We start from the raw sequence: 12,703 nt of genomic DNA, 5'->3' as shown, positions 1-12,703 counted from the left end.
TTATCTAACAATGAATGTGCTAGGCTGTAAGGGGAAATGATGATCCACTAACTTCTCTAAATGAACAAGGGATTATGAACATTAGTAAATGATCTTCAGAGAGGTAAGTTATAAACCTAACTACTTTATCACCAATGCCTAGCACAGTGGCCTGAGAAAAGCAGCCATTTACTTGTGTACAGAGTAAATGAACTACAAAATAATGCATTTATATTAGAAGTGAAGGATGTATATTCAGAGTATATTTAGTTAGAGTTCCTGTTGCTCATCACTTTGATTAAATCAATTTGCCCAACATTTTCCTCCATGGAAAATAGGGTACTTTCTTTTTATGGGAATCTCAAGAAGTCAATGACAATGGAAGAATACAGCTTTGTAGAAGATTCATTGGGAGGATGATTCTTGTAATGACTTTCTCACATAATTGGATTAGGTATTTTAATAATAATATGTGAATTAATATTTGGTGGGTTTTGTAGATAGTTGCAGATTTGAAATACAGGGGTGAGTCCCTGAATTTGGTTCCTAGGCATTAAAATTATTCATCATATGCCCTGTTGCTATGCATAAACTCCTCAGTGAAACTCAAGGAGACTCTAGGCTATTTGAATTGTGATCTAAGAAGATGTTAACTTTAAGCATTGCAGGTGATTAAAAATCAATAAACCAAAGACGCTCTCACCCCAGACCTGTAGAGAAAGATTCTCAAAAGCAGATGCTTCTTTACATTTCACCTTTTATTCTTCTTATCCACCACACAGATTTTCTAAGCTCTAGATAGCTTGTAAAAGTAAAAATAACATAAAAAGAAGAAAGTCTGGGTAAAATAGAATGTAGAATAACCCAGTAAAAGGGAAAAACATTTTTCTCATGAGCTGAATTTCTTATGATGAATACTCTTATGCAATATAACTATAGTTTTTAAAAGCCCCACCAAATCAAATCAAATATCAATCATAATTCAATAATATGTCTATGGTTACTAACACCAAAGACTGAGTTTAAAGAAGCTTAGCATCTTCAGGGAATATTTGAAAGAAAAAAGCTCACTAGATTCCTTCATGTGACGGAACTCCATGCAAAGCTGAATCACAGCTCCAGGAAGAGTGCCAATAAGCTCTCAGTGTTTCATTTCTTCTGTGGTTTTGTATTTCACTTTATATAATTTGTAACTGGATAGAGAAGTGGATGAGACCTAACCGCTCAAGGCAAGGATTCTTCATATGAGCTCTCTCACGTGGTATAATGCTGTCTCTTTCTCTCTGTTTTAATTTTTATAAATATATAACACACACAAAAGTGCGCAAAGCAGAATTGCACAATCTTCATACATTTTCACAAAGTGAGCCACATCAAGAAACAGAACATTACCAACAATTCAGAGCTCCTTTCTGTCTTCTTGCCTTTATTCCTCTTCAAGGATAACTATTCTTGGAGCTTTTTTTAACACTATAGATTAGTTTTGCCTACTTTTGAAATTTATCTAAACAGCTTCCTACACTACACACTCTTTTTTTCTAAGGTTTTGGTCAACATTAAGTCTGTAAAATTATCTTGCTCTGTGTTCGACATTCAAGAAAATTGTTATAACATTTATTGTAGAAAAATAATTTAGATATTTTCTCTGTAGATTTGTACAGTGAATTTCTGTAATGTCAAAAAATAACTTTTCAAGTATTCAATTTCATTTGTAAATTAGTTTATTACATTTCTTAAATAGTTGGATATGCCATTGGTGGAACATCTTGACATCTCTCCCCTTCATTATTTACTAATGTTGTTATGCTGTCTATATAATTTTTAATAATGCATGAAAACTCAAACACATAAATGTAAGAAGAAATTAGAATCCATAGGGACTGAAGTGGAATCGGGAAATCAAACCCATACTCTGTTCATTAATTGATCCTGTTTCTCTCCTATTCAGGTTACTGAAGATAGGTTCATTCCAAAGTCAATGAATGAAACAAATCATTCTTGAGTGACCAAATTTGTGTTGCTTGTACTTTCTAATTCTCAGGAGCTCCAGCCTTTCTTATTTGTCATATTTTCACTACTTTACCTAACAATACTACTGGCCAACTTTCTCATTATCCTCAATGTGAACTCAGTGATGCTCAGCTTCATAACCCCATGTACTTTCTACTTGCAAACCTCTCTTTTATAGATACACATGTTGCCTCTTTTGCTACTCCAAAAATGATTGCAAACTTTCTGGTTGGGTGCAAGACTATTTCTTTTGATGTCTGCCTGGCCTATATTTTCTTTGTTCACTTTTACACTGGTAGTGAAATGGTTCTCCTTGTGTCCATGGCTTATGACCACTATGTTGCTACATACAAACATCTCCACTATTTGGCAATCATGAGCCACCATGTATGTATTATTCTCATTCTCATCTCCCAATTTGTGGGCTTCATCCATACTACTAGCCCATGGGCATTTACTGTTAACTTGCCATTTTGTGATCTGAATCAGGTAGACTGTTTTTTCTGTGACCTCCCTCTAGTGACAAAGCTGGCCTGTGTAAACACTTATGCTGTCAGCCTACTAAGAGTTGCAGACAGTGGCTTTCTTTCTATGAGTTCCTTCCTCCTCTTGGTTGTCTCCTACACTATGATACTTATCACAGCTAAGAATCGCTCCTCTGCCAGTGTGGCAAAGGCCAACTCCACATTGATTGCTCACATCTCAGTTGTCATATTATTCTTTGGACCATTCATCTTTCTATGTGTGATTGTGTGGATATTTGCTGTTCAGGAGACAACTTTCCTTTCCTTTCAGGTAAATAATTGATAACACTATGAGATTCCTCTCACCACTGAATAGTGAAGCCTGTTTATTCTGACCTATGGTATAGTTGTGGTAAATTGCTCTTCCTAAATTCAACACTGACAGGATTTTAGGTCCAAAAAAAAAGAAAACAAGAAAAGAAACATAATTACCTCTGGAATTTGCCTGTATCTTTTTTACTTCTATTACCTAACTGATATTTCTGTAAAATTTGAAAGTAAATTTTAAAATAAAGTTCTTAATTTCAAGGAGTTGAGGGAAGGGGTAATATTATGTCATGTTTAAGAATTTGATTCTAAATCCAGTTCCTGGTTGCAGTCCCCATTCAACCACTTACTATCTGTATTGCCTTGAGAAGGTCCTGGATATCTCTAACTTCAGTGAAACTACAAATGGTTGTGAAGAGTCAATGAAGTAGTGTGGAACAAGCAATAAGCAAATTGCTGGATCAGAATCACAGCTTAGAGAAGTTGGAGATACTCTTTTCAATATGCTACATATACCCAATCCATTTTCTTTTTTTCTTTACAAAAAAAATCATTTTATTGAGGTATGATTGGCCTAAAAAGTTGTACATATTTAAAGCATACAACTAGATGTTTGGAGATAAGTGTACATCCCATCCATGAAATCATCACCCTTTTACCCCCAGGGATGTCTTTCTGGTGAAGGAGTTGAATGGAAAGCAGACCAACTGCTTTAATTCCTTTCTCTCACACACTGATAAGCAAATTATTTGCTGCAACATGGCTACCACCAAAATAGTGTTTGGGGAGCTTTTACTTCAAAATAGTTATTTGGAACTTGCATATGATTCCTGTCTTAACAAATTCCTGTTAAAATAACCAAATAAATTCAAAAGTTGAAAAAATCATCTTCACTGAAAAATAATAGTATAAATACCCATAGACATAACTTTTATGACCTTGTATTTGGGAAGAGTTTTTTTTACATATGATGCCAAAAGCACATGTGACAAATTAAAAAAGTAGATAAATTGAAATTTATCAAAATTCAAAACTTCAAAGAACATGTTCAAGAAAGTAAAAAGGCAATTTATAGACTGGAAGAAAATATTTGCAAATTTTATATCTGATAAGAGGCTTATATTCAAAGTATATTAATATCTTCTGCAACTCAATGATAAAAAGACAAATAACCCAATTTAAAAATGGTTGAAGGGTTTGACTATATGTTTCTCCAACTAAGACATACAAATGGCTAATAAACACATGAAAAGATGATCAATCTTATTAGTCATGAGGAAAAATGCTAAAAAAACACAGTAAGATACCACTTCACACCTACTAGGATGGCTAAAGTCAAAAAGGCAGGAAATAGCAAGCATTGGTAAGGATGCAGAGAATTGAAATTCTCATTACATGCATTGCTTGTGAGATAGAAAAATGATACAGCCTCTTTGCAAAACTGTCTGACAGTTCCTTAGAATGTTAAATATAGAGTTTACATACAACCCAGCAATTCTACTCCCAGGGATATACACTACAGAAAGAAAACACGTTCACATAAAAACTTATTCAGGACTGTTCATAGCAGTGTTGCTCATAATAACTACAAAATAGAAACAATTCAAATACCAATCAATTGCTGAATTGATAAACAAAATGTAGAATAGCCATACAATGGAATGTTATTCAGCCATAGAAAGGAATGAAGCATTAGTATATGCTACAACAAAAATGGACCCTCATAAACATTATACTAAATGAGAGAAGCCAATCAGGAAAGGCCACATATTGTATGATTCCATTTATATGATGTCCAGAATAGACAAAAACACAGAAACAGAAAGTGATTGCCAGGACTTTAGAGAAGTAAGAGTGGGGAGAAATTGCTACTGGGTAAAGGATTTCTTTGTGGAATGAAGAAAATTCTGGTTGAGAGTATAAGATACTACTACCCTTGAGATAGTTAGCAGAGGCAATTCTAACAACTTCTGTAATTACAACAGTACCTGGGAGCTACCAGCCATTACATCTTAACCTACTGGCAAAAATGGCATATCAGGAAAAGGCAATGCAAAGTTCATCCTAAATAGAGCTCTTTTCAAAAATAATTCTTAGAAGTAAATACATAAAGGAAAAAATTTAATGGCAATCATCTGGATCTAAATACAAAGTATTTTCACTAAATCTTGGTGAGAAAGTGAGAAGAAATACAATTATGATAAATAAATTTTCATGAGAAAACTCAATGCGTGTTTTTTATGTTTTTATTATTGACACAAGAGTTAGCATTTAAACATTGTTTTGTAAAGATAACATACATAGATTCTGACTCACCTGAAAAATTTTAATAATAAATGTAAAATCCAGGACAGATTGTGTGTACATGTGTATGTAATATTGGCAGCCAAATATTAACTAGTATTAAATCTGAATTCCAGCAAGATGACTGATAATTTTTTCTTTGATTATTTTTCTTTAAATTTGAAAAATTTTACTATTAATACAAATTATTCACTAATAATAAAAAACGAACAGATGAATACAATTGGCTTTATAAACATTTTATTACTTTGAATATGTTCCTCCTCCCCCCAAAAAGATATTTTCCATTTCAATTAATACAATTGAATATCAATCTTTTAATTATTTATTTTCTATATATTATTTCAGTTATGAACACAATTCTTCAAACATTTCTTCTGTGCCTCTGACTAAATAGCAGGGTTCTGAATAATTTTCTCAGAGCTACCTTCATTTCCTTATTCCGGAGACTGTAGATCAAGGGGTTGAAAAGTGGAGTAATCACAGAATAGAACAAACTCATAATTTTCTGGATCTCAGCTGGATTGCCTGCTGTTGGACTCACATATACAACCATGATACAGCCATAGAATAAGGATACCACGGCCAGATGGGAACCACATGTGGAGAAGGCCTTATGCCCGCCTTCTGCTGAGGTGACTCTGAGCACAGCTTTAATTACCAGGATGTAGGAGCTTGTAATGAAAAGTAAGGTGGAGAAAATGAGGACTGAGTTATAGATGGCACAGAGGATCTCAGTGGCAGGCGCTGGCACACAAGACGGCTTAATTAGGAGATCTGGGTCACAAAGGACGTGATCAATTTTATTGAGACAACAAAACGGGAGTTGAGAGATTGGGTAAACAGGCAAGAGGAAGTACAAGAAGCCACACACCCAGCAGCAGGCTCCTATTCTGATGCAGCGTTGAACTGTCATGACAGTGGGGTAGTGCAGGGGCCTGCAGATAGCAAGGTACCTGTCAAAGGCCATGGCACACAAGAAGAAGGTCTCAGTGGTGCCTATGGAGAAGAAGAAGTAAGACTGAAGGAAGCAGCCAGAAACAGAGATGGTGGTGTTCTCAGAGAGAAAATTGGCTAGCATGGTAGGGACAGTGGAGGTGATAAACCAGATCTCCAGGAAGGAAAAATTTGCCAGCAGCATGTACATTGGAGTTTGTAGTTGATGGTCCCACCTTACAGCACAGATAATGCACAGGTTTCCAATTAGTGTCAGAATATATCTCCCAGAGAAGATTGAAAAGAGGAGCATCTGAATTTCCCAGGCATAAGGGAAGCCTAAAAGGATGAATTTACTCACAGAGCTAGAGCAATTATTCATGGTGGAATATTGGTTTGTTTTTAATGCTGCAAAAACAACAAATTTCCATGTTAGAAGTGACCTTAGATATTATTACTCATTAGGGCAGATGTCTTGCTTTGGGTCACATCATTCTGCATGTCAGTAAGTAACAAAATATCATGACTCATGCAGTGATATTTCCATTATTTTGAGGTATTCATAGACTTACTCTGGATATAATAAAAATACAAAGTGAACTGTCACTTTCCAGTCATCCTGAGGTTTACTATCAAACTTAGTTGGTATTGACAGTGAGCAACTATATACAAGGATGTCCAATGTCAGGTCAAGCATTGAATGAATAAGAACTGAATGAACACAGCCAGGAGATAACTCAGTGTTTGTGACATACAAAGATATTAAAGAGAATGATGCTCTATATTGTTTGCTCTATTTTTGAGAGAAATATGCAAGATGGTTTGAGGACAGTATCCAATAGATTTTAACACTGTTTATAAGATAATTGCTTTTAGCTTTATTGTGTTAGGTTACGGGAATTATTCCTATATTTTTTCTAGAATAGATTATAAATAAATGTTAAAATGAAAATTTATTAGATTTCCCTTTTCAATTCCTCCTTTCAGTAAAAATACACTCTAAAAATACGATATGTATATAATTTTTAAATGTTCACTGCATTACAGTACCTGATATGCTGCATAGAAAGTCAAAGAGATCTTGACCATTGAATTTATTAATAAAAACAGTCCAGGTAAATGGATATATTTCCTACTCGTAATCTTATAGTGAAGAAATCCCACTTTCTAAATTTCAAATCTAATGACAAATTTTCTCTAAGTTGATTCTCCAACACTGTAATTTAAATTCTTCGAATTAGCCACATTTACAATGATCATAATCATTGAGTAATTCAAAAAATATAAATATGGAAGATAGAAGATAGTATTTAATAAGACTCTCCAATACCATATGATTATTACAGAGAGTGAGTCTTCAAATCTCAGGTATTTTGTGTGGAAAAAGAAAATACTCAAATCTGACGTTCTAGAAGAGTGGTTTTTAAGGTACAGTCCAGGGACTACGGATGTTCTTCAAAAGTTTTCAGGGCATCGAGGTCAAAACTATTGTCATAATACGACTAAAATATTTGCTTCATTCATTCTCAGTTTTGTTGATACTTAAATGAAGTTTTTCAGGCTGCATGATGGGTGATCTCACAAAATACTAATTAGGGGAGTGGATACAAGCATCTAACTGTCCTCTCTTAAGGTAAACATTAAGAGATTTTCAAAAAATATAACTACACTATTTTCTGTTATTTTGACAAAACAATTATTTTCAAATTGAAATTTATGTTAATATGTTTAGTTTATTATTGCTACTTTAAAATGAAGTTTTATTTAAACATTATTTTTCCTGTTTTCATTTCTAAATGGTAAACATGAATAATTATAACTTACATAAACAAAAGCTCTTTGGGGGTCTTTGACGAGTTTTAGGATTATAAAGAGCTCCCAAATCAACAAGTTTGAGACCCACTGTTCTAGATAAATCTCGCCTTCTGTAAAATAATTAAATCCTTTTCCAAACCATGCAGGGCAAACTATAGTTTGGATCAGAGCATTATGTAGTGCTTGCCTTGTGTGCATTTTTCCATTGGTATATTGTATTGTTGCTATTTTCTCTAAACATTGTCATCATTAAGATTACATATGAAAATAGTAGTTTGACTTTGGAAAAAAATAGCCTTTAGGAAATAAAAACACGTCAACTTTAAATTCAACATTCACGCATTATAGAATGGTGAAGCTTTTATTTGCAAAAATAAATGACTCTATAATGTGAAGATATAATATTTTTTTGTTTTGGTTTGGTTTGGCATTACATAGCGTAGACAGGCTAAATTTTAAACAAATTGTTGTGAGAACACTCAGCAAATTTCAAGTGTACAATACATTAACTATTGGCACCACATTGTACATTAGATCTCCAGAATTTATTAATCTTATAACTGAAACAAAGAAAAAAAAGAATAACTACATAAGGTGATAGATTTATTAATTAGTTTGATTTTGGTAATCATTTTACACTGTATAAGTTTATCAAATCATCTCATTGTACTCTTTTTTTTTCTTTTTTTTTCTGAAGAAGACTGGCCCTGAGCTAACATCCGTGCCCATCTTCCTCTACTTTATATGTGGGATGCCTACTACAGCATGGTTTAGCCGAGTGGTGCTGTGTCTGCACCCGGGATCCAAACCAGGGAACCCCGGGCCACCAAGGTAGAACATGTGAACTTAACCACTGTGTGACAAGGCTGGCCCCTCATTGTACTCTTAAATGTATCTAATTTTTATTTGTCAATCATACTTCAATAAAGTTTGAAAAAATATACCATAAAATAGGACAATCAACTTGGAAATGAAGAGAAAAGAAAGAAAAAAAAAAAAAAGAAAGAAATTGGCCCGTAGGCCTAAAATCTTAATCAGGAGTTCAAATATATTCAAACCCTTTAAATTCATGAAAATATGTCTTTTTTTTAAAAAAAAAGTTATTTTAAAAAATAAGCTTTGACATTTGAAAAGCAATGGATTTATACTAAGGAAGAATTTTTTTTAAGCCAGTCAATTCATGAGAATTCCAAACTAAACACAAACAATTACCCAGACTGATGCCCTAGATTGAATGACTGACAGTGTTACTCAATCTCAGCCCCTACAAGCCCTCAACAATTCTCTCTTGCTTTTCCATTGACTGGATTTTCTCACTTCATATGTTTTCATTCATTCTAATAATTCCCATACGTTTGTCGATATGTCTCTAAATATCTTAGTGTCTACATATTTCTCTGTTTCATTTGGTTTCTGTGTGTGTCTGTGTGTCTGTGTGTGCAAACACTTTTGTAATTCTTGACATGTCTATAATTTATTCAACTGTAGCATATCTTCTCCAGGTTTCATATGGTATTTTCCTGGTGTCCAGTTTCCTTCTATCCAACTGAGTTTTTTCTCTCTCCTCCTCCCACAAATCTCTATCTACCTCTTCACTTCTTATCCTGTTTCTCCACAGTAACTGATTACATATGAAAGTAAAATCGATATTTTATTAATTATATTGAATCTATTTTATGAGTATAAATATTTTCAGTTTGAAAAACTGCTGTGTATAATACTTATATCTTTCTAAAATGAAGTAAATTTTTTAAAGCTACTCATATAAGTAACCCTCATCTTTGACATATACAAAGATATTTCCCAGATTGAATTAAAAACTGAATTGTGAAAAGCAAAACTTTAAAATATAAAATAAATGGAAATTTATACAGGAGAATATTAGCATTACAAAATGGAAAACTTTGTTAAACAGGGCATAGTAAAACCAAATCTATAGAGATTAACATATTTTTAGTTGTATTAAAAAAAAAACTTCGGAAAAACAAGACACCATATAATAATAGTAAAAGAAATGCCAAAGTAATTCCAAATAAAAAGTAACATCCAGATATCAAAAGGAGTGCTGAAAATCAATAAGTAAAAGACAAACAATATGTTAGAAAAGTGGGTTAATGTTAATCTCTGCCTGCAAGAGGGGTGCTGACAATCTGCTGTATTTTACCAAGAAACTTAAGGAAACAAACTCTACTAATAATATTATCCTTCATATCGATCGAGCATCATCCCTCACAACACACTCAATTCCTAATCTATGTGATGTTGTTCTTCCTTAAGATTACACTTGATATAAAATAGTTTGATAGTTATTAAAGTCAAATATGTATCATTTATAAAGATATGTCAAAGTCAGTTATGCTCACAGAGACTGTTCCTCAAATTTTGCAGTCAAACTATGAGTAAAACGCCCTTGTCTCCTAGCTTCTAGAAGTAAATATAACAGGGATAGGCAATATATCACTTGAAGTCTCATTGAAGGAAGATGTATGCACATTCATTTTCTGGAATTTTCTCTGATGCAGCGTTTGAACCTCGTCATATATAGTCAGAATACAAAGGGGGAGCTGGTAAGCCTCTTTAAGAGTAAATTTTTAAAGTAAATTTTTTTATAAGCTCTCAGCAAAAAATGTTGGCTTTGATCCCAGAGAAGGAATACTTTCATAATTCTCATATTAAGTTGCAGAATATAAAACTAGAGAAAGGTGAAATGAGGAAATAGGGGAGTTTGGAGTCATGTGAGCTTTACTTTACCTGAAGAAACAGAGTGCGCATCACAGAAATCTGTTTGGCTGAATGTCATCTTCCACGTCAGAGTGCAAACTCTAGTCTCATATCTCAGAAAAAGCAAATATAATAATGTTCCATGCATTATTGTGGGAATTCATATGAACTGCTGAGGAAACTTTTTGGAGTAAGAACATTACAAGATTAAGAAATGAGTCGAGGACATTCTTTGGACTTGCCCTCTCTAGCTCTCTTTCTTATATATACTGTGAAGGTGACTTGACAGTTGCAAAAAGAATAACAGTTTCATGATCTAGATAGAATCAAATGAACAATTCAAATGAACCCCTTTACCTCTTAAGGAGTGTCTTTGGAGAGTAGCTCTCTAGAGAGGGAATTTATAACGTTGTCCTACTGAACCCAGTTTCTCATTCTGTTCTTTACTCACCATGCTGGAGTTTGTCTCAGCTTCTTACACATTTCCTATTCTAATTCAGGGATTTTACATTTAGAATAATGAGGGAAATTGAAACAAATAAAAATGATTTTGGCAAGAATAAGCTTACTTTTTTTAAACTATGATCAGAAATAATCTCCTGGTGATAAAGGGAAAGCTGTAGCTCAGGCAACGAGACTTGGTTCCAAGCTTGGAGAAAAGTCTCTGGACTTTTGTCTCTGGAGCCCATGTACTTAACCACGTTAAAAACTGTTCATCATCTTCTCTCCAACTTGTTTGTCCCACCACAGCTCACCACCACCACCAAACTGAGAGATGCATCCTCTAGCTATGAGTAAAATTTCTTAACATAGGAAAGATATTTATGAAAACCTCCCATATGTTAACCACTTTGATATTTTAAAGACTCCATACTATAACATTAGCATTTTCTGAATAGACACAAATTTATGTACTGATCTCCAGTTTGTTGAGCCCTTAGGTATGATATTCAGCATTACAAATATTCTGAATATAATATTAACCCATATTCTAATGCAGAATATTTCCAACAATGAAATATTATCAAGTAAGATTTATTCCTTTAATTTAAGAGGTATCCAACATTGTATCACATGTGAATATAATACAAGAATATAAATTATTACATTAATTAATGGAAAAAAACATAGAAACACCTTTATAAGTGTAGAAACAGCAATAGATAAAATTGAACATCCAATCTTGATAAATAAACCAGAAGTAAAATCTAGCAAAGAATCTGTTTATCAGAAACAATTGGCAAAACCATACTTTCACAGTAAAACACAAAAAGCATTCCAGTTAAAATCCAGGACAAAAGATATGACCACATAGTAAGGAGAGTTACAGCCCCAAGTGATTCATTGCCCTTTGTATAAAAAGATTATACCTCCGTGTTTCACAGATGTTAGACTAGGCAATGTGACTTGGTTTGCCCAATGAAGTATAAGGCAAATTTAAATATGCTGCCTCTGAAGAAAACCTTTAAGAACCATTATGCAGTGCATCGTGGTTCTTTTTCTTGTGCAATAAAAAAAGAAAGTGATTTTTTTTTTCTTATCTGGACCCAAGAATGAAGAAGATATGTAGAGCCAACCAATGGGCAACACATACCATGAGTAAGAAAAAAAAATTGCTGAAGTCATTGATATTTACAGGTAATTTGTTTTTGAAAACATAATTTTGGAAAAGTCAATTAATACAATTAGGTCACTGTATGTATCCACATCAATGAATTGAGACATTATAATAATATAAAAGTATAAATATTAGAAAGGAAGAGAGAAATTTTCAGTACTGAAAATTGGCTGAAGAAATGATTGTCTACCCAGAAGAAGAGAATCAATTAAAACATTAATTTAGCTAGTTAGAAAATACACAGGAAATGCAATCTTCCTTTTATGGGTGTAATAACTTGTAAACTATTCTGGGGAAACTATTTCATTTTTGACGGCAACACAATTTCAAAATCACCTAGAAATAAACTTAGCAAGATAATTATGAGCACCATGAAGAAAATAATGAGTCTTTGCCAATTCAATAAAATGGTGTTCACCCAGTTATAACTGACAATGTGAAAATTATCCATCATGTAGAAACAGAAGCAAAAAAAAAAACAGTGAACGAAAGTTTTGAAGATACCAATACTTTTGACACACTAAATTTT

At 33.3% G+C, this 12,703-nt stretch overlaps 1 protein-coding gene and 1 pseudogene across 1 annotated transcript; one reads left to right on the top strand and one right to left on the bottom strand.

The window, feature by feature from the left end:
* Nucleotides 1–1,915: 1,915 nt before the first annotated feature.
* LOC103561518 (olfactory receptor 4K15-like) lies at nt 1,916–2,796 on the top strand (annotated as a pseudogene).
* A 2,652-nt stretch (nt 2,797–5,448) lies between these two features.
* Nucleotides 5,449–6,420, bottom strand: LOC103561519 (olfactory receptor 11H4-like). The gene has a single exon (XM_008536168.2). It carries the CDS (start codon nt 6,400–6,402, stop codon nt 5,449–5,451), a length of 954 nt encoding a protein of 317 aa, XP_008534390.1. The 5' UTR covers nt 6,403–6,420.
* Nucleotides 6,421–12,703: the final 6,283 nt, after the last annotated feature.

This window comes from Equus przewalskii, chromosome 1, assembly GCF_037783145.1.
Source record: "Equus przewalskii isolate Varuska chromosome 1, EquPr2, whole genome shotgun sequence".
Taxonomy (NCBI): Eukaryota; Metazoa; Chordata; class Mammalia; order Perissodactyla; family Equidae; genus Equus; species Equus przewalskii.
The sequence above is the reverse complement of the archived record's forward strand: the minus strand, read 5'-3'. Positions and strand labels throughout refer to the sequence as shown.